The sequence below is a fragment of the Myiozetetes cayanensis genome, unplaced genomic scaffold (assembly GCF_022539395.1).
Source record: "Myiozetetes cayanensis isolate MyiCay16 unplaced genomic scaffold, myiCay2020 scf5-8, whole genome shotgun sequence".
NCBI lineage: Eukaryota > Metazoa > Chordata > Aves > Passeriformes > Tyrannidae > Myiozetetes > Myiozetetes cayanensis.
The window spans coordinates 26,142,118-26,164,262 of NW_026087742.1; the positions used below are offsets into that span (position 1 = coordinate 26,142,118).

A 22,145-nucleotide genomic window follows, 5' to 3' on the forward strand; every position below is an offset into this window, starting at 1 on the left:
CCTACAAAGCCAACTATTTCCCATCAACAATTTTCCCAAAAAAGCTTAACCAGATCCACAGTGTGACACCACCCCCCCCCCCTTTTTGGACAGCCCAAATGATACCCTTTGCTTTTCTCACTAAATACCTCAAGTTTCTCTCTTTTTACATGCTCTACGTTCTTTCCCACTTTAAAAGTTTCCTTTCCCAATCTCTTCCAAGTCTGTAAAAGCCATCAACATTTCTCAAAGGGTCGAGATGGTCATCTCTCTGCTATTACCAGCGACACATTTCCTCCTTCAATCTCCACTGCATTAAGCATCCACTGCAACCTGGCTTACAAATCACTAATTAAAGAGTTATTTTCAGAGCAAACTACTTACATTCCTTTCTTGTGGCCTGACAAGCCCAAGTCTGCATGGTCAGATTTCTCTTATTTTTTTAAAGCACAATTATTTAACAGAGGTGACCAGTTACAAACGATAATGAGCAGTTATCTAAAAGGACCATTTTTGTTTCTTCACCTGGCTGAGTGCCCTGCTACTCCCTCTTTAAAGATAAATAGCTTCTTAATTATTTACTTGTGTGGCCATTAAGTTATTAAACTCATAATTTACACTCGAATCATCTCTGGAGTGTTATATGCTGAAGTAAAATCTCAGGGCTTCTCCCTGTAGATATATTATTTTGTCCATGATCCTAGCTTTCCATACAAAATTATTGGTGATATTCCCTGGCCACAGCCGATGATACACACATGGAAAACCAATAGCTACTTTTAGTCCAAATAATTCTAGATGGCTTCTCATGGTGAGACATACAGCTGAGGAGGACAGCAAGCAATGGGATTCAAGAACAACAGTGGGAGAGGCATGGATACTGTAAGCAGATCTGAAAGCAGCCAAATCAGCAACACTGGACCTCAGCTTTCTGAGGTTATAATACAAAGCTGTGCGTGGGCAGCTGGAGTGGCTTCCTGCAAAAAAGAGATGCAGTGTTTCATTGTCAAGATGGACTTCCTCAAGTTGCAACCTATTGCCCTTGTCTGAAAGGCACTGCAAATTTGCTGCATGTCTATTATATGGAAGCAGCTTCCCCTTCGACACTGTAACCTCATTACAGGCTACATTTTAAATGGACAGTAAATTTCAAAGATTTTACTTTGACAGTGTAGAGGACAAACAAAGAGGTCTGGGGAGGTAATCTGGCTAGCTGAGTACTAAAAGAAATTTGAACAGAGATGAGAAAGTGTCCTAAATTTAAAAAGAAATTAAACCTTTTTTTAGGACTTTTGTCTCTTCTAGAATTACCAATTAGTGCTTCCAAAAAATTCAAGAGACCTTTTTTTAAAAGCAGACACTGCTCACATTTTTTTTTTTCCCAAATAAGAGGTAAGATTTTATTAATGCCTCAGGTTGCAAGCAATATGTTCAAGATGCAGACATACATCACTAAGTACTATACAGCTAGAGAGAATAAAAGCTGTAAACAAGGTAAAAATAGACTGCTCTTGAATCAAATGCACAGAGCAACTGAACACGCGGTGAGGTACTCTTATGATAGAAAATTTGATGCAGTATTCTGAATTCCTCTTCAAAGAAATAATTCAAGAGTGGGTGGATTAAGTTCAAGGTCACAAAGGCAACATCTGATTTAAAGAATATGTTAAGCAATATATTGAATTGGGGGGTGGTTATCTAGTTATCTTTGGTAAATCTGTCAGTATTTACAGCTTTCACCTTTACCTTTGAACACTTTAGTCACTTACTTATTTTTGGTTAAAACCTACAGAAATAAGATCTGTCTCTCCTTTCTGAAGAATCTGACGAAGAATACTTCTACTGGAATCAAGTTTTACTGGTTATAAACCCTGACAGAGCACAGTAATTTGGCTGGAGCACCCTCTCCCCTCCTTTACTTATTAGGAAATTAACTTATTTTCAGAAACATTCCCCTAGTCTAACCTATAATACTGTTTGACCAATTAGTCTGGTGTGTCAAGAAGTCTGGTGAAGAGAGGAACATATAACAGCTACATAATAGTATGAATAAACCAGGTAAATTAAGGAAGAAAGAAGGAAAAAACACCAAATCCTAGTGAACCATTACTTTTTTTCCCACTGAGCTCTAGTTATGTCTAGTCCACTCCTCAGAGGGAGAAAACAGAGGAATAAGAGAAGCAGAATAATTTGCTAAATTAAACAGTCACATACTTCCTCTTATGACAGGAAGTTTTCAATGGACCATGCTAAATTAATGTACTTTAATGAATTTATAAGCTATGATGCAATGGAAGCTTTTCAGCCCCTCTGAAAATTGGACAAGAAGTAGCATGAATCCATTCAAACTCTGCCCACAAAACAAAGCAGATGGATATTTCTGGAAAATAACAGCAGTGAACCAGTGTACACATTTATATTGTTGTTTCTTGGCTTTTGGAGTTAAGGCTAAGACAAATCGGCAAATTCCCACCTCCCAGAGTTACTGCTTCAATTTGCTAGCACACTGCAAGAACACTGCAGCTGATTATACTCAGAAAATAAATCACCCTATCCAGAAGGCTGAAAACTGCAATTTTCCGCCCAGAAACTGAACGTTACGTTGTCCAGAAACTCACAGGGCTCCTCAGAGAAGCGTTCGTGCAGCGTATCAACCACTGCCTGCTGAATCAACTCTGATGGAATTTTAGTTTCTCTTGGGACATTTAGCACGTGTCTACTGCAATAGGTAGATGGACAGGAAGAACAGTCTGAGACCACATAAAAGCAAAATCAAGTTTCTAAAATTGTTTTAACTGTGAAGCAGATGAGATACAAGATGGTGGTGGGTAAGAACTGAAATGTGTGTTGTACCCACCAGGAATCAGAGAAAATGGCTTACACCATATAAGTTTACCATGTGTGCAGATTGGGTCCTGTCTTTCTTATTTCCCCTCCCCCCCTTCCCTCCTCCCCACCCCCCCAAGTCCTTTTTGTTTTTAATAAAACATTCTAAGTTTTATGAAAGATGACTGCTACAGCTTTTATCAGTTATGGCACAATTTAAGGAATATATTTTCTCTTTCTTCTAATACTCTCATGATATGTTGTATAAGTTATTATTCTGTTACTTCTTTTTCATGCCTAGTAGGCAAAAGCAGCCACTTAAAGCATATCTTGACATAATTTTCTCTAAGAGCAAAGAGGGTTTTATATATTTTGCAGCTGTACTCCAAAAACAAATGCATAATTTTGAAATAGGCATTTATTTTTAGTTTTATTCTTACTGAAATTGTCACTTCTATAATTTGCCTTTCTCCTCAAGAAAATATAATTAAACAAGCTGTAACGGAAGAGCTTCTCTCACTGGGAGGCCATTCTACTGTCCAACATATTCCACAATTGTGTTTTCCTAGATACTCTAATTAAATGTGCTTGTTTATAACCCTTCACAGACAATGTGGTTCCAAACACTACCCTAATTATTCATCATCATCCTTCTTGCTTCTAAATATTTTCAAGTTATCATCACTTATTCTTTGTATCCACTACTTCCCTGAGCTCAAGTTTGTGTATGACAATTTAAGTATGGGAGGTATTTGGTGAACTGCAATACTGCCAGCCACTAACTTACTGTTTATACATGCTACAGAAAAATATAATCTACAAATCGTAAATTCTGAAGCATATAAAAATAATTTTCATGAAACTAGCACTTTCCATTTAGCTAATTTGGCTGTAATTTACCCAATACACAAGAACACAAGCCCTGTGCCCTCTAAACAATAGAATAAAAATTTGCTTATGCAAAATTTCTCTTTTATTTCAGTTCAGTTGCAAGGCAAGAACATCACTAACATCAGTTCTGGCACCCCAAGTCAACTTCACCTGTATCCTTATCATAGCAGGACCTTTTGGATCTACTACAATACGAGAGGTGTCTGTTTTCACCACACTTTCCTCCAGCAATCTGTGATTAATACTCTCCAGCCTTTTATCTCTTGCTTGTATTGGAAAGGATGGTAAAATGTGGGAAAACTCTGGAGGCAGGTATTTCAGATAGCTCTGGATTAGAGATTTAATCTGCACAAACCTTCCTGTAAACAAAAGCTTACTGAGAGTGAAACCCTTACTAAATGCACATGTCTTTTGAGAAACAAAGTAGCAATATTTTTTCACATATGGCAAACATATTCCAGAGAAGCAACACAAGCAGCAAAGTACAGAAAGAGTAAGCCAAATAAACAAATAAAGAGCAACAAAGAAACCCATTTTCAGCAACTCTAGACCACTCTTGCCCAGGGTAATCCAAAGAAAGTGAGAGGACAAGCAGTGTTAGTGTCACATTAGTGACCACATGAGCAGTCTCTCAGTGGGGCTTACCATTACTAGCATACTTTCACAGTGCAAGAATTTCATTCTGCCTTTACTGCTACAGAATCAGGGTACTAACAGTCATTAGTTGTAGTGGGTTTAGGTGATTAAAACTAAAAGTTCTTAGTAATAATTTTTTTGCACCATGTTGTTTGAAAAAAAAAAAAAGAATAGAAGTGTTAATCAGAAGTAATTGCAGTAGCATTTCTGTGATCCAAAGGTTTGGTAATTTTCTAGATAGAACTCAAAATAAAACAATAATTATAGCACACTAATCTACTGAGAATTCTCTCATTTATCAGTTTGATCTGGTATTGAATAAAACTACTTTGCCCATAACCAAATACCTAAACCAGCTTTCTATTTGCAGCTGGATTTTCACTGCTTTCCTGATGACCTCTTAAAATACAACCTGTTTCAGAATACAATCAGTTTTGGTTACTTTGCTTTACACCTCAGCCAAATGTTTGTAAACAAAAGCATGGCCTTTTAGACCACCCTTGGAGACTGCTAGAGTGGCTGAAAAGGAGAGGTCAGCTCACTTTTTTGAAAACTGAGCAATTACCAATCAAAATCAAGTAATAAACTTTCTTGATTAGCAATAACTGCAATCCATCTTACACCCTCATTTTTAGGAACAATCATCTCGGTATTATGACATTCCATAACGTACTATTTCATTATCACACTAAAACAATAATCACATTAGCAAGGTTCCTGTCTCTTTTCCTCGCATCAAGAGCTACATGCAGATATTCCTTTTAATTGCTTCCAGAGAAACATCTGGTCCTGCTGATATAAATGAACAGACCACAGTGCATCTCTGGGTGTACCTGACCACTACATACAGCTTGAATAGACTTGGCTTTGGGAAGCTAACAAATCACTTCAGCCTGAACCAGTACTGAAACAGTCTGGATTCACAAACAACTATAGTAGTCCTTCTGATTGCAGTGTGACAATAAGCTTTCAAAAATACGCTAGAATCAGCCAATTTGGAAAGTTGTACTGATACATGTGTGATAAGTGTTGGTAAGAATATGGTTCAAGACATCAGACACGGCTCACACATTTAATCTAATGGTTTAGATTAAATAAGAAGAACCACCATTAAATCTGGACAGATAAAGACACACAGAAGAATTAACATATAAAGGTAGTCTATTTAGCACAGGCCAGCCTAACCACCATAAGATAAACCAGAATCATATTTGGTGGAAGATAAAGCTGAGCAGGTTCAAGTCTAGCTATGTAAGGTTTTCATTGGTTGTTGCCTGTACTGGTAGAAGCACCACTGTACAGGAGATGCATCACGTACAGTCCTGTCCTCTCGTAATTTTCTGAGTTTGATACTTTGGGACTCGAAGGCTCAGTCTCTGCATTATCATATTGTGAAAGATACAACACGCTTTCTGTGGCTGCCTGCAATGTAAGATCCTCACTGATAATCTGTTGGTTTCAAGGGAAGTTTAAGTCTGTGTGTTGGCTTTAGCAAGACCTGGAACAGCACTAATTTAGCTTTTAAACTTGTAGGAACATATGGAAAACAATACTAGAACTGACCAAATATCCATCTCTGACAGCAATCAACAACAAAGAATATAAGTACAAAAAAGCATGGATACTCTTCCATCTGTGATTTCAGCACTTCCTGCAGAGGTGGAATATCAGAAATGAAAAAGTCCAGAAATGATTTTTAGATTAATTTGTCGAGTCTTCTTCTGAATTCATACACATTTCAGCATGCAATGTATCCTGTGACAAGGGGTTCTGTAGCCTGATTGTGGATTTCACAAAATACAGCATTGTTTTGCTTGTGTTGAATCTCCAGGTGTTACCTTGTTTTGATACTTGTCAATTCACATTCTTCAGTGGATAAACCAACCCTTCCCTATTTTCTCCATTTCACTTGCAGTTTTATAAACCTTGACTTTATACCTCTCTAACCGTAACCTGCAAATCATCTCTACTCTATGCTGAAGAGTCCTCTCTGTATAGCTAGTCAATGATCCTGAGTTGGAACTAATTGAATTGTTCACTTGCTTGAAAGCAAGAAAATCCCCCAAACCTTTAGACTGGTTTTTACTGAACCACTGGCTTGTAACTCACCCTGAGATTATTCCAGTTAATGTCAGCCTCGATGATGAAGTTAAGTCAGAGAGCCAAATTAAAACTCAAGCTGGTAACTTATTTAAAATGCTAACTGGATTTGGAAAAAAAAAAGAAAAGAAGAAAAAATAGGATAAATTAATTTAAACATACCTCCACTAGAATTCTGAGCTAATCTATTTAGAATTTTTTTTTTAATACTGAGGAAAAATGAAGCAGGAAGTATATCTGTCTTCATATTTTTATTATCCACCAGGGACATGAAGCTATGATTGTCATTTGCAGTTTGACAACCACAGGAAACTGCCAGTAAAGAACCATGTTCAAAGGAGGAATGTAATACCATTTCATCTTACACTGATAAATTTCAGACACTGCATATCACCTTTGCAGTTCTGCTGCAAGTTGGACATCCATTTAAGGACGTCTTCCCACGAGCAGAAGGTATGACACATCTGTCTCTGTGGGAAATTACAGAAGTTTGCCAGTTTAGAGTCAGTACCAGAAAGTTAATTGAGCAAGAAACTAAGCTGTGTTCCAGGAAAATACAGCATGTCATAGACTAAAGTGACATATGCCAAGTAGGAAGGTAAGCCCAGTACTCCTTGGGGTTGTCAAGAGAACCAAATAGTTCACATACGAATTATCAGATCAGGTGCATATGAAACACAGGTTATGGCAAAGAATGGAAAAAAAAAATCCCAAAGAAGAGGTAACCCCCTGATAATCATGGTGGAACTGATACAAAACTTACCATGTCAATACTGTGCAGCTGGCAGAATAAGTGGCAAGAGCTGATACAAAACCAAAGAAACATGTTTTACCTGTTTTTATGGATACACATAGACTTCAGTTAGGCATTTATGAGTTAACATTTTGTGACTAAAGTGAGACTTACAGAACTAAATTAATGGTCTCCTAACAGGTCTTTTCAGTATTTTACTCATAACCTGCACCAACTCCTAGCTCTGCTTCAGAAGTTTACAGCGCGGACTTTTCAGCCATCGTTTCAGCCACTTCAAAATCACAGCAAAAGGGTAAGTTTAAAATCCAACACTGCTAACTTTTACTAGGACCAACACAAAGATGCTCATTCATTAACATGTGTGAAAAGCACTAACCAGTGACTGTCGGAAGAGGAAACACTTCTTTGGGTCAATACCACAGGCAAGGATGGCAGCAGTGGTGTCCAGTATGTTCTGGCGCAGGACAGCTGGCTCCTTGGGCATGGTGAGAGAGTGCATGTCCATAATGCTATACAGCACTGAGCTGTACTCTTCCTGCAGATTCACCCAGTTCTGAATGGCTCCAAGGTAGTTACCCAGATGAGGTGTCCCTGTTGGCTGGATACCAGAGAAAATCCGATCCACGACCATATTCTGTGGCAAAGCATTGGTAAAATTAACATACACTTTTTTTTTTGACAGATTCTTTTATATTTAAAAGTCACTGAAAAAGCCTCATTTATGCCTGTCTCTTCTCTCTTCAGCGTATTAATGTATAAATTACCTCAGGATTGATAATTGCAGTAAGTCAGTTAAAATACTCTATCTTAATGCAGAGAGATTGACAACTACCGTAATTTCAAGCTGTCAGACTGCATATGCAAAAAACTATAGATGTAAACAAGACTGGTGAAAAGCAGATCTCAGAAACCAAGTGGTAGATTCTTTCAGCCTCTTTTGCATTGAAGTTGTATGTTTCTCTTTAGTTTCTATATCCAATATAGTTTCTATACCCCCATTTTAGTTTCTATATCCATTCTGATATAGAAACTTAGGATCACAGTGCAGAGAAATTCAAACATTTTTGTTATAAACTCATGCAACGTCCCAGTAGACTGCCATCTTAACTTCCATGAACACTGAAACCTTATTCTTCTGGCTCCAGAGAACATTTTGAGCAGTTCCTGAAAGAAATCTACTCCTTGACCCACAGGTTAAAGAATAATGAAAAAGATCATCAGAGTTCTGAAACTACCTATCTTGGTAGCAGCGTAGTTTCTAAAAGGGGTCTACAAAGAAATACTGCTATAGCTCAAGATCACACCTGGATCACTGTCCATGCATCAGGACCAGTAAAATGTCAACATCTGAAGAGAGTTCACAGAGAACTAGAAAAAAAAGTACTAAGAAGCTGAGATTGTGAGTAAAGATTAGAAAGCTTGAAACATGTATAGCTTGGCTATGTGACAGTTACCATCTTAGAAAGTTTGTTTTCCTGCATCCCAGCTCTCCATATGACCATTTTCTCAGAGTCCCAAGCTGTCAGCAAATGATCAATTACCTCCCCGACCTTTCCAAAGAATTCCACCATATTCAGAAGTAGTTCAGCAATGTTTTATGTGTAAATGCTTGTTACATGCCAAGTTGTAAGAGCATGCAAGACTGCTCGACTTACAAATGAGGGTCCCCCCAAACCTCAGCAAGGAGTCCCAGTCACAAAGCTGCACAATACAAACCTCAGAGTCTGTTGTGCGACAGGAACGTCACCTTCATTATGCCTGTGGCTCCATGATTTTTTTCCTGCTAAATTTTATGAGCAACATCTATAACTTAGCAGGGAGAATTTATTTACTGATGTAGTCTGTTTTCTTTTCAGTGAATCTTTTACAAATGTGTGTGGAAAAAAAAAAAAAGGCACACAACTATTAAACCACACAAAATGGCAGTAAAAGTCAAGGCCAAATACCATTATTTTTAACTATTAAAGAAAGGACTTCAAATTGACTTAATTAATTTTGACTCAGACTTAAGAAAAATTAATAAGAAAGTGTTTCCAAGTGGAATAGGAATTTTTTTTTAAAACACGATCTGTAGTTCAGAAAAGCCTTGCCTATTTCCTTCAAAATTTGCTGAAAAATTCTCTGCTTTCAAAGCAAGCCTGTTTTTCAGATTATGGCCATTTTCTTATCCAACATTTTAAGTGTTTGTGCTGACAGGCAAGAGGAGGTTTGGGCTAGCTGCCATGCTAATTTCTCCTGCTCACATAAATGCCTACACACTTAAGTCTTGGTGGTAACCCCTTCAGCCCACCCCAAATATCTTCTTGACTTCTAGTATATTCTTGAGTCAATTTCGAAATCCTCTTGGAGAACCTCCAGCACAGGAGTTGCAAGGTAGTCACTGCAATGAAAAGCACATCATTTCCTCCAACAGCAATTCCAGCTTCCAGTCCTTGATCACCTTTGCCTCTTTTCTCCATTACACAAAAATGGAATTATGTTCCTCAATCTCATTTGATCGCTTGTTTTCCTGGGAACCTAAACCAGAGCATTTCTCACCGCTCACAAAACCCACTCTCCTCCCACTAAGCTGCTATCTGTTCCAAGGACTGCAGACAGCTTCTTCTTAAAACTGAGAAGGGCCAGGTGCTCACCTACAGAAGGAGGCATACAGCATTCCAACGTATATAAAGTAAGTGAAGTCTTGCAGAAACTTGGGTAACTTGGAATATACTTGGCTTCAGAGCTGTATTTCTACTACTACGGGCTTAGAGTAGTTGCTAGGCAATGCAACAGGTACTTTACAGGGATAACATTTGTCTTTTGCTTCCCATGTTCCTGCTCTTCACCAAGAGAATAGGAAATCAAAAAGAAAATTAGGCTATAAATAGATGATCCCTAAGATGGTGTTCTGCCCCTAAAGGGACCCCAGAACAGCCAGTTATTTGTCAGAGCACATAACCTCTTCTCATCTCCCTGTCTCCCCTCGCTCAGAACAAATCCTGATACTCCTTCCCACAGTTGTTTCTCCCCGTAGTGCTGCTTACTTTCCAGTATCCCTTTATATGCCTGTTTAACCACACTCTTTTCACAGGCTACACTTTTCAGAGCCCTACTCTCCATCTTCTTATCAGACAATTTTATCCCTTCTATATCCTCTTCTTCCTCCACTTGTGCTTTCCACCCCTTGCTTCCCAAAAGAGTTCTTGCATGGTGAATCAAGACAATAAGAAGGCACAGAGAATACCATGTGGTAAGGTTATTACAGTTATTACTATTATTTACTAATGAAGCTATTACTGCCTTGACTCCAGTGACGTTGTATAAAATATGTTTCCTACCTGCACAGTTAGAAAAGCTAAGAAACTTCATAATGTGCTAGAAATGCACTGTGGATGTGCATCAAGTAAAGTATGCTAGGATGACCAAGTTAAAGCTGCACGTCTTTCAAGTGCGGCCTAGTCAAAGGCAGCATCACCTGAAATGTCTCCAGATGTTATTCCTTCTTTTCCCTGGGACCCTGAAGCTAGTGCTACTTCAGCGCAGAAGCAGCTCTACCCCTTGGGGTAACTGTCTGTTATTCTAGAAAGCAGGAATTTATGTGCAGTTAGCAGAGACCAGCTCATGTGTCAATATCATGACCCAAAAAGAGCTGAACACTCCGAGCCTGTGGAGAACAGTTCTGTCTAGAAACCTTGTCAGTCCCCAAGTCACGCAGCAGCTGCAGGCCCTGCTTCATATGCTTCCCATAACACGTTATCTGCCTTTATTTGCCTTTTCCCCTTCCCAGATCACTGTCCAGTCAGAGATTATGTCACTATGAACATATTGGATGTCCCTGAATTTAAGTATAATACACTCAGTACATAAAAATACAACAGTGACATTTAAAAAGACAGTTTGAGAACATCTTTCACCAAGAAAATCCAAGACATCAGTGTCTCAACATAACCTGTACATTCAAATACTGCAAATAACTCCAAATATTCAAAGGCTCACAACGAGCTAATGAAAAGTAGATTTGTTGTAATACTACATTAGTTAGCATCTGGTGATACACTCTATGTTGAAAAGAAAACATCCAAGTACAATGTAAAGTGGACATAGTTTCATACAAAGAGAGAACAAAGTTCTCTGTCTATCCAGTAAAGAGAATACCTGTGAAGGCAAGCATGACATCTTTACTGGTGCTTTGTACGTTGAAATGGTAAACAACTACTTATAAAAGGGTTGTTCAGTATAAGGGCAATAAATAGCAAGTTAAACATGAGAAACAAACAGTAGCAGTATTATACTGAGTCTAAGCTCAGCAATTACTTAACTTAAAGTACGGAATTTGCAGAAACAAGTAAATCCAATAATGAAAACTGAGCTACGCTGAGCCTGAGTAAAGCACTAACAAATACATTACAAAGAACCCACACTGGCTCCCAGCTGAGGGACCAGTTGACTAGAACTCTTTCATCTTTAACTCCTTTGATTCCATTTAACAACATAAAGCATGACAAGTTACAGCAAATAGGGTGGCATGAAATATTCCATTGTGTTAGCAGAAGTCTATATTAAAAAAAGCCTACACAAAACACCCTCAAATGAATCTTGGATTTCTCGCACTAAAAATATACAGAGAACATTGCTCCTTTGGAGAGAGTTTATGTTCCCTGTTTGTTCACTCCGTGAGAAGCAGCGGGCAGCATAGCAGCGTGGCAGGGGAGTTCTGCCTCGTACCATGAAATCATGGGGCTGGAATGCACTTCAATGAAGCTGTTAGGTCAGGGGATGGGAGCTGTGTGCATGAAAGTACTGGAGTTGGAAAAGGATAAAAACAAAAGGAGTGAAGACTTCCCAGTGGAGCAGAGTGAAAGCCACAAGACATGCAGCTCTAGCCCACAGGCACTCACTCATTCAGACATCTGTAGTAAGCACAGTGTGAGCCTGCTGTTCGTATGTTTAACTCTGTGTGGTGTGTGCACCTACACCAGCAGTGCTGCATGTTAATCTTCATTCCTATTAAGAGTGTAGTAACTGACAGATGATTTAACATCTACTATTTTATAATCTCTCAATCAGAATTTCGCATGGCAATTCCAAACACCACAGTGCATTTCTTGGCCGCATTACCAAACAAAGCTTGATCCAAAACCCATTAAGATTCAGGTGTTCTCTTACCTAACCTCCCTTTTCGCAATGAGATAAACAACTGCTGCTTCTTATACTGAAAAACTGTCAATATCCAAATGCTCTCAAATGATCAGGAATAATCATTACATTCTTGTACCAGAGTAGGATGGCTAAAGTCTGGTCCTGAAATCCTGCAGTATGGCCATACCCATCTTCAATGCAAAAGAGTATACTGGAAAAGGTGACAGCTTCCAAAATCCAATGCTTCCCTCTCAGACCAAAGCAGAGCTCTTCGCAGTATGCCACACTAGTAGTAAGGAGAGCTACAATTGTCAAGGCCTCAATTCAGCAGTAAAAAGCACACTCACATTCCCTTTCTTAAGATAAATGTGACAAAACTGGAAGACAAAAGTTGCCAGAAATAAGAAAAGATCCACACAGACGAAAACATCCCACACCACAGCCAATTCTTGGTATCTGGATTATACGTTTCATGTTTAGCATTATAAATTCTGTGACTGTTGAACACAAGTGTTTACCTGTTGAATACATATATTTGCCTGGCACAGTCAGCAGAAAACTGCTTCTCAAGTATGTAGTAAAATCAGGGATTACACAGTTCCTCTACTTCACAAAGAGTTACACAAATAAAATCAAGTGAAAGCATTCACAAGACTCAAGTTTTCAGAACCTCTGCTCTTTATAACTCCACATAAATATTGCCACACACTTGAAATGACAGAAGACAAGCTACAATTGTAAGGAAACTTCATGCCTAAGCTTTCATCTCTTTCTGAGTTTTAAAACTAGAAAAACCTAGCACTCATTCAAGGAACTAGGAGAAAGCTGGCAACAGACAGACAATTCTCAGGATTGCTTTCTCCTTTTAATTGGGCAGAGGAATGTTATACAATTACATAAAAGTATACATAAAAATTTGGCTGGTTACAGTCCAGTTAAGACCTATTATTTAACACAACAAACCATAAAATGACTACATTAATCCTGCCCTAGAGGTACAGAGGCAGTGCATTCAGCTTCTCAGTCTACCCAGTGATGGGGGAGACAGACACATTTTCAAGAGCTGCACTAGCTGAATACACATATATAAAAATCAAATCCCAAAGAGTCTTTTGCTAATTATATCCTTTGAGTGATTGAAGGTAAGGACAAAGCTTCAAAGTAACTAACTTCTTTGGAGTTCATTCATGAATCTATCCCAGCAAGCTAACTGATGGGAGATAGCCTTATGCCTCTATCTGCAATATATCCAATAAATATTTTCATCTCTAAATTAAAAAGAAGTCTTGCTCACAAGCTCACCTTTGGGTTGAAACACAAACAAGAGATTTCAGACCCAAACCTCACATTGCTGCAGAAAATTATGACAGTATTACAATAGCAGCTGCAACAGAAATCACTCCACAACCCACAGCGGTGGTTAACATTCACATGCTATAGCATTTAGCTGCTCTGCTTTATTTTAACAGCTATTTAGTTGGGGCAGAACAGGTGAAGAGCCAAGTGAGATCCGCAGCATCAGAGCTAATTCTAAACACAGGTGGTGGGCATGACAGAGAGAGCAGGAAGTCCACAGGAGAATCACTGCTGACATCTGTGACAGGAAAGATTGATGGTTTCCCTCTCTAGTTTTCCCCACTGTGTAGGCACACAGGGGGTGGGGGAAAGGGATGGAGAAGCTGCTGTGCTGGCGACATAACACACCACAAGCCTCCACAGCACCAGTGCTGATTAATGAGACTGGAATGACGCAGGAAACAGCAAAGGATCATTCACAGGCTTTGCTCTTCTTGTTATTATTTTATTCGTGGCGATTCGTTTTGCCCTAGCTGTCCCAAACTGAAGCAAGTTCAAATTTGCCAGAGGAAAAGAAAATGTCAAAGGGAAGAAAGAGCAGCATTAAGCAAACACAGACATGAGTAAAACATATAAACTGGAAAATTTGAAATTTCAAACATGAAGATCCTCCCAACAGGGATCAAAAAGGGAAGAAAAATAAAACAAAATAATACAACCAAAAACTTGCTCTAAACTCAGAGACAAAAGAATTCTCTGGCTGACGAAAGTCACCAACTACTGCATCTTTGCATCTGTCTACAATTTTTTTTATTTCCCTCATTAATACTTTGCAACTTCAAAGCTCTCGCTGCTAAAATAATATGCTCGTCTGTTAATACTGGCTTAGCAAAACCTGTCTTCAGACAGTTATTGAGCAGCAAAATGAAGGGAAGCCAGACAAGTCAGATTTTACTAGCTAAAGCATAAATTTTAAAGCCTAATTGGTACAATTTAAGTGTTAATGTTATTAGAAAAAGAAAAAAATAAGGAAAAGGGAAACTTAAGAGCAGTCTGTGTACTAAAGACTTTGCTTCAATTGCTGTTTTTAAAGGAATTACTTCTCTGCAAACTTGCTTAAGAAACTTTTAAACATGTTTACCATGATCCGATAATTCAATATGTCAAATTCATCTGGTACAAATGCTATTTCAACATACCTAATCCTTAAAATGAGGGATTAAAGATCTAACATTAAATTAGAAAGAAACATATTTACAAGTTTTCAGATAAATAGCTCCTGAGAAAAGATTAACTCATTGCCCAGAAACTGAACTAAATTGAGATTTAAACAGCACTGCCTAGTACCCCTTTCTTGAATGTCAAATGCGCTCATATTTAAACTTCAGTAAGATTTTAATATTTATATTTAAAATGAGAAACACATTTAAGGGAGGAACGTTTACAGCCCATACTAACCCCACCCCATAAATTTAACTCTGCCCTCTAGGGCTAGCAAAAGAATTTAGTATAACTGTGTTTGGGTTAGGCTGCCCTCTCATGCTGCCTTGTTAAAGATGACTAAGCACACGGATCCTTTAATGTGGTTCGCTGCATCCCACAAATGTATTCTCTCTTTATGAGCTCCGCGTGCCCCTCATCGTGCTAATGACAGCTGCACTGACAGACACATTATCTACTGCAGGTGCCACAGTTTGTGCTGCCATGCACCAGAAGATACCTCTGGACCTGTCACAACTACAGACCCTTCCCTTCCACATCAAGTGAAACAGGTTATACAAACCCTGGTGAGGGGACTTGGAAGCAGCCAGCGATATGCTGGCTCAGAAGGGCTGGCTCAAGAACTCTTGAAGAGGCCCTGGGACAAGAACTGGTGATAACATCTGACAGAGCAGGAAGGGTCTGTGCACATCTGGTGAAAGAACCAAGCACTGGGTCTGCCTGCAGCCAATGTCAGTCACCAGTCTTACTCCTACTCTAAACCACAATCTCTCCCTTAGCAAGGACACAGCCTGACACTTTTACTTTTTGTGTTGTGCTTCTTACAGTTCTCCACATCAACCTGAAGGCCAGCACGTTACAGCTCCCATTCAAAGCTGAGCCGTTCCTCAGCTACAGAGCAGGTCCAATGCACACTGACACAGGCGCTACTTCTGCACCTCCTGGTTTTCAAAGGTGCACAAAGAACCACAAGTAATGGTGTCAGAAGCTGCCTGATGCAGCCTTAACCCTGCATTAACTATTCTCAAACCATTTACTTTCCCTTTTTAAGCTGAGGTAATAAATCTTCTCCAATCAAACTACCTAACCACAGACTGATTACCTGCAGGCCTTACCAGTCCATTTCACCCAGACCCAATGAAAGGCTAAAGGAATAAATAACAGTATGTTTTTACAACTACCACACAAGGAAGGTGCTAAGAGACAAACCAAATTAGTGCCTTGATGACAGGAAGCTTCAGAGGGAGCTAAATGTGGCGAACTATCTGGGAGGAACATTCTGGCCAGACAGGCAAGGCATGGAAGTCAGGTCAGATAAGTACATGCTGCTTCCAAATCCATAAGATGATGCACTCAGTGCTCACAGCTGAAAACTTTAAAGATATGGTACTGTAGGTATTGCTTGGAAGAGGTAGCACAAGGGAAAAGGTGAGGGAGCAGAGTGATAGCCTTGTTACACTGTAGAGAACAATCCTAAGACACAAATCCATATAAAAACTAGTTTACTGTTCACTGAACAATGTAGCTGAACCAGCAACAACCAAGGTTTTCAGGTACAGCTGCCTCCTGGAAACAGCTCTCCAAAGCACCCAGCCTTCTGCTGCCTTCCTCCTGATCCAGTTGCAGTCCTGTGGGCTGGCACAAAGCACACTGGCATGGAAGCACTGAGCCCAGAAGCACACAGATAACCTCATGCTCCACTATGTGACCTTGCCTAAGTGGAGTTACTCTGTATCAGTCAGCTCAACTTCAATTCCTGGAAAACTACAGGAACAAATAACGAACTTTGAAGAAACTACAGAAATAATGGCAAACATCAGTATTTCTCAAGAACTAGTAATGTCAGATCATTCTGATAACCTTCTGTAGCCCAAAAGATGCCAGAATGGAGAAGCCAGTACTAAAGGTTATATCCTGATTGTCATTTAGTTTCAACATTATTTCAGTTTCCAACAAGCTAGAGAAATGGCACCTAGAATATAATAATATATGCTGGTGGTGGAACTGGACAGAAAAACCCCCAAAACCCAAAAGGAGCACTTATTGCTGGCTTACAGTGGTTGTCAAAAGATATATCAAATACAGTTTTGTGGGGTTTTGTCCTCAGTTTGGTATTATTTGGTAATTTAGTATCTCTAAAAGTAATCTGGATGTTGAAATAGGGTATTTGTTAAATCTGCAGACAAAACAAAGTTGGAAGGATGATAAGGGTTCAAAATTATCTTGACAAAGCAAAGAAATGGTCTGAAAAAACAGAATGCTATTTACCAGGCAAAAATACATGGATGTATTCAGAAAAGCTGACTACTCAACCACATAAACACAGGAAGAACAGCTGTCCAGGTAGCAACTGCAGAACAGGATCTGGGGTTTGTAATATTTTAGAAGGTGAGTATGAATCAGTATCATGGTGCTGCAAAGCCACAACATTTACAAATTCCACCAAAAATTGCACAGGAATTCATGAATAGGACTAAAATCCAGAAGACAGAAAACAATTTGCTCATCTTACTCAGGATGAGGATGGCCTCAAGCTGGAGAATTGGACAGTTTTAGGTCCTGTATTTCAAAACAGTGGTAGAAAGAGGCCACAGAAGTTCAATTAAGTCCAGTGAGTGTCCTAAGAAATAAGACTACAGAGGAAAGCCTGAAGCTTTTTTAGTTCAGTGGAAGAAAGACTGTGAAAGTAAAAGGTCTTAAGTATGCCATAAATACATATGACTTTTGGGACCTTGGTTAATAGGGTAAGAAACAATGAGCTTAAGTTGCAGTAAGAGGGATTCAAATCAGATGTAAAGAAACGTTTTCAGCAGTAAGAAAAAGAATGGACTTCAGAAAAATGCTTAGAGAGGTTATCTATTTGTATATAAATATATATATGCAATGTGTTGATAAAGATGTAGGGGCAGTTAATTTTTATTTTGGTCATGGGAAGCACCAGATCACCTCCAGCTGTGTCTGTTGCAGTCCTCTGAGCCTATAATCTTATATAGGCATGATTAAGATCAAAGAGGATGGAAAATAAATCAGAATTCTATTTAGATAGGCTAGAGCTCCCAGCATTTCAAAATTCAAGTCCTTCTACCTGCATTCTACAAAACTTAAGAATTGAGGCCTTTTCACAGATAGCAGCTGAACATTGGTATGTTTTGCAAAACCATTTCATGTTGTCAAAAGACGTGAAGTGCAAGTTAACATTTAACACTTGTAAACCGGTACTTATCCACATTTAGAAACATACACTGCTTCAACAGAATAAATCTGACAGTAACAAATAAATAATTAGCACACAAGATACACGTTACTGTCAAAATGCAATGAAAAATGTGTTACATTTCTAAATTATAAATTTAGATTATTTGATATATGAAAGGTTGGTGCGATTTTAATATATTAAACCATTCTAAGTACCAAAACCTTCACAATCTTAAGGCAAAACAAAACAAAAAGCTAAAGAATGCCCCATAACCAAATACCTCCCTCCCAGAGAAATTAGAGAAGTTTTATGTTTTTGATCACAGTAGTATCCAAATCTCCTAAAAACATCTGATTGCTCTTGCTCCTTCTCTGACCTTTAGCTGAAAGAGAGTTTATTATATTTTTTATATATTTTCTTCAAGTGAGGAGTCTGCTTGCTACTAAGATTGCCCCATGGGATATAAACAAAGAATATCAACTTACATCTAAAAGGATGTTTTGTAAAAAATATTTTTTATTTGGAATTACTATATTTCTTCAGAATACTGTCCTAGAAACTCAAAGAGTAGTTCATTTCCTCTCCATTATTTTATTTGGCAATTTCCTGTAGCAAGGAAAAGTTGGCTTCATTTCACATGGGGCCAAAATTAACACAGCTGTTCAAAAACTTTCACCTTGTGGTCACTGCATGAAATTCACCTCAGGTGAATAGCAAAGTTTTAAAACCACCTGACGGATGTTGAGAGGCCTTGGGATGTAGAAATCTCAGTAAATTCCCTAATGGTGCACTCATGCACAAAGAAAATGCTACAGCTGGTCCTCCTTGTCTATGCTGGAGAGAATTCTATGAATTTAAGTATTTTAGACATAATAATCATACTTGTGTCAGGGACTTCTACAGAATTTAAAAGACTTGTTCTGAAGATAGACAATACAGACTACATTTAAACTGGTGTTATCAGTGCAGGTTGGTCCTGAAACCACCACCCTAGGGCTGATTCCACAAAAAGGACAAACAGATGAGCAATGGATGAGAGGGACAGAGACACAAATGTTTATCTGTGCTCAGGTCAAGTGGATGTAGCCAAGTGAGACTAGAATGGCGACAGCACAGGCCACCCAAGTCACAGCAAACTGTGATTCACTTATTACACACCTTGATTCCAGAAACATCACATGATTCATTCAAGTTCCCTAGTTCACGTGTGATGCTCACTGCTTTGTTAAAATGATGAGATGTTCCTTGCTGAGTTACCTGTACTATTCAAATTGGCCCACCAGGAAGCCAGTTAAAGTAACAAACCTCAACTTTGTACCTTTTACATCCAAGGATGTACCCTTTGGAGTATATCAGTATAAAAGAAGCCAAGTGTTTTTACTGCAGGTATCCTAGAGATGTGTAATACTCCATTTTTTTGAGTACTGGCGAGTATACTAGAGACTTAGAATCAACGTTGCATGATCAACTGCCCCTTTGAAAGGAGTGACAGCACTTCGGCTGTTGTGACCTGGCTTAATGGTTGATGAACATGCAGAGTGCAGACACTGCTTTAACTCTGCAAAGACCTAAATTGTAGACATCTTAAAAAAAAACCACAACAAAAAACAAAACACCCCACTAGAAGTGCATGAAGAGCAGAACGTGAACCCGTTCTTGGTCGCAGAAACTACATGGGCTAATTTGTTGCCAGCAGAGATGCAAGATGAGATTTGGTCAGGAATTCAAAGGGCTGCACCCCTCATTCCCTTTACATAAGCAATAAAGAGGCTTTGAAATGTTTGAAAATGTTTTGTTCTTCCATGCAAACGGAAAGCACCCTATGGATGCCCATTAAGTAAAGTCTTTCCACATCTTGGCAAGTATGTGATTTCAAGAAAAATATTTGCAAATGGATAACCCAATTCAAGTAGAAGTCAAAGACCATCTTTGAAAGAAACTTTGATGTGGCTATAAAAAGATTGTATTTAAGAAGGACAGCATAACATGGTTCTGTCAGCAGAAGTTTGTACCTCCCCATATTTCTTTGCTGCTCTTCACGTAAAAAATAATGGTGGTAAGCAGAGAAGTGAATGCCCATGAGGCCTAGGATCAAGGTAGAATCTCTGAAAAGAACTGTTCCTGACTGTTGGGCAAACTCAAAACAGGCCATTCAGCAACCTCACTGCCAAAGGGATATTAGAGTATCCACAAGTGTGAAAGCAAATGACAAAAATAGTTGCCATGTGAATCTCTGGTGAGATCATCAGGAAGCCTGGAGTTTTTATTAACGTGGAAATGCTGCTATATCTTTCCCAAGGCACAGCTATCATGGCAGATTTCAAAGTCAGAACCTATGCACCTGGCAAATGGAAAAAGATGAAAGTTGTGAAGATGCTTGCAATTCATTTTGGTTTTTTTTTTGAATGCTGGCCAACAACCTTCTAATGAGATTAACAGCTCAGCATCCAGATTGCGAGGATGACACTATGAAGACCAATACATAATATTTGATTGTCACTGAGCGTATGTGATCAGAAACAACAGTGATGGGATTCAGAATCACACATCCTCCATCTGTCAGAATGGGACAATGTATACAATTTCACCTCATTTCAGCTTCTGAATACTTAATGGGATAGGAAAAGTTTTACAGGAGCTTTGAGCTTCTCAAATGGAAACCTAGCACTATTCAACTCTGGGATTTTTCTGCACAGGAATGTAAATATTAACAACCACCTACATAGGTGAACTAGATGGGCTTACTACACTTTGAAATATCAGTCAGGAGCATTTATTCACCTTCTAATCTGTACTGTAAGGCTCCAAACCACTTATCTAAAAACAAGGCAGTCTAAACAAAAAGAAGTTCCTAGTCTGAACAGTTATGAAAGTGCCATCTAAATACAAAGGAAGCATTGAAGGGTTTCATCTGCCTGGTTATGAAGATAACATCCCAGTAATAGTTCATACCATGAGCTATGTGCAACATAATGAAAACTGAGGAAACCCTCCACACAACTAATTTTTCCCTCAGATATCCTGCAGACGTCACTGAAGCAATGGGATCAACTTCATCTCTCCATTACTTCGGCCAGCTCCAAGAAGCAGATGCAGCCCTAGCTATAACTCAAAGAGTTCAAAGCTAAAAGAAAAAGCAGACATTTCATTTCTGGTAGCAATCATCACATTTCAGCACAAGAAGGAGGGAAATGAAAAAGTAAGTATATATACTTCATTGTATATTTGTGTGAGTATACATATATACAAATATCTACCTATTTCCTTTCCCAGGCAGCAAGAGCCTTTGTGCGCTCTCAACGTGGACATCTCTGGGGGCAAAAATATATTTAATCCTTTACAGTGGATATATAGACTTCCTGATACAGCAGAAAATTATAAAATCTGCTACAGGATTTGTCTGAGTTCAGGACGCCAAGAATGGTATTATTACATTCAAGGGCTCAAATAACAAAAAGGACAACAATTTCAGTTCAATGCTCACAAACTCTGCAGAGCTCAAAAAATATATGATCTAAGGTGACTTAACTGACTTAATGTTTGGGGGTTTTCTTCACTCCAACTTCTGATCTGTAATTTGAGTCAACTCCACAAAATGTTTGTTCATCTAACCCAAGTCGCAGAATAAACCACAACTTGTGTCATGGAAAAAGTAATTGTTGAATGTCTAGAAGAGCACTTGCTGTATTAGTAAATGGAAATTCTATCTGCCAATGAAACAGCACTAAAACAAGACCCCCAGTCTGCGGTCTAGAGACAGAGGTGATCTGCTGCAGGCCTTACAATATGTTTGTCCAGCATATGCACTAGAGAAGTTTACACAAAACTTCAACATCCAGCATAGGCAGAGTAGCATCTTTCATTAAACTCACTGTACAAAAACAAGTTAATAAAAACAGGAGTCTCTCAAGAGAAAAAACAGGCTCAGTCAAGACACTGAAAGCAAGGGCCAGAGGGGGAAAGAATGGTGGGACTCTACCCAAGCCCTGCCAAGATGCCAGAACAAAGGGCTGTTTCCTGCTAAAACAATCTGTGTTTGCCAGACTTTATTGTTAGAACTCCATTATGGAAATGAATAGGACCCGTTCACGCCTCAAAGATCCTTCATTTCTGTCTACAAGGGGG

At 38.8% G+C, this 22,145-nt stretch overlaps 1 protein-coding gene across 3 annotated transcripts in view; it reads right to left on the minus strand.

Annotated features, from left to right (window-relative positions):
- WARS2 (tryptophanyl tRNA synthetase 2, mitochondrial) overlaps positions 1-22,145 on the minus strand; it is a 45,999-nt gene that overhangs the window by 18,206 nt on the left and 5,648 nt on the right. The window contains exon 2 of one of the 3 annotated variants that reach the window (XM_050333571.1): positions 7,563-7,820. The exons of 1 other annotated variant lie outside the window; for it this stretch is intronic. In XM_050333571.1, coding sequence (XP_050189528.1) covers positions 7,563-7,820 — 258 coding nt within the window. The remainder of the gene's footprint in view (positions 1-7,562; positions 7,821-22,145) is intronic. One more of the 3 variants, XM_050333572.1, reaches the window with a different exon arrangement.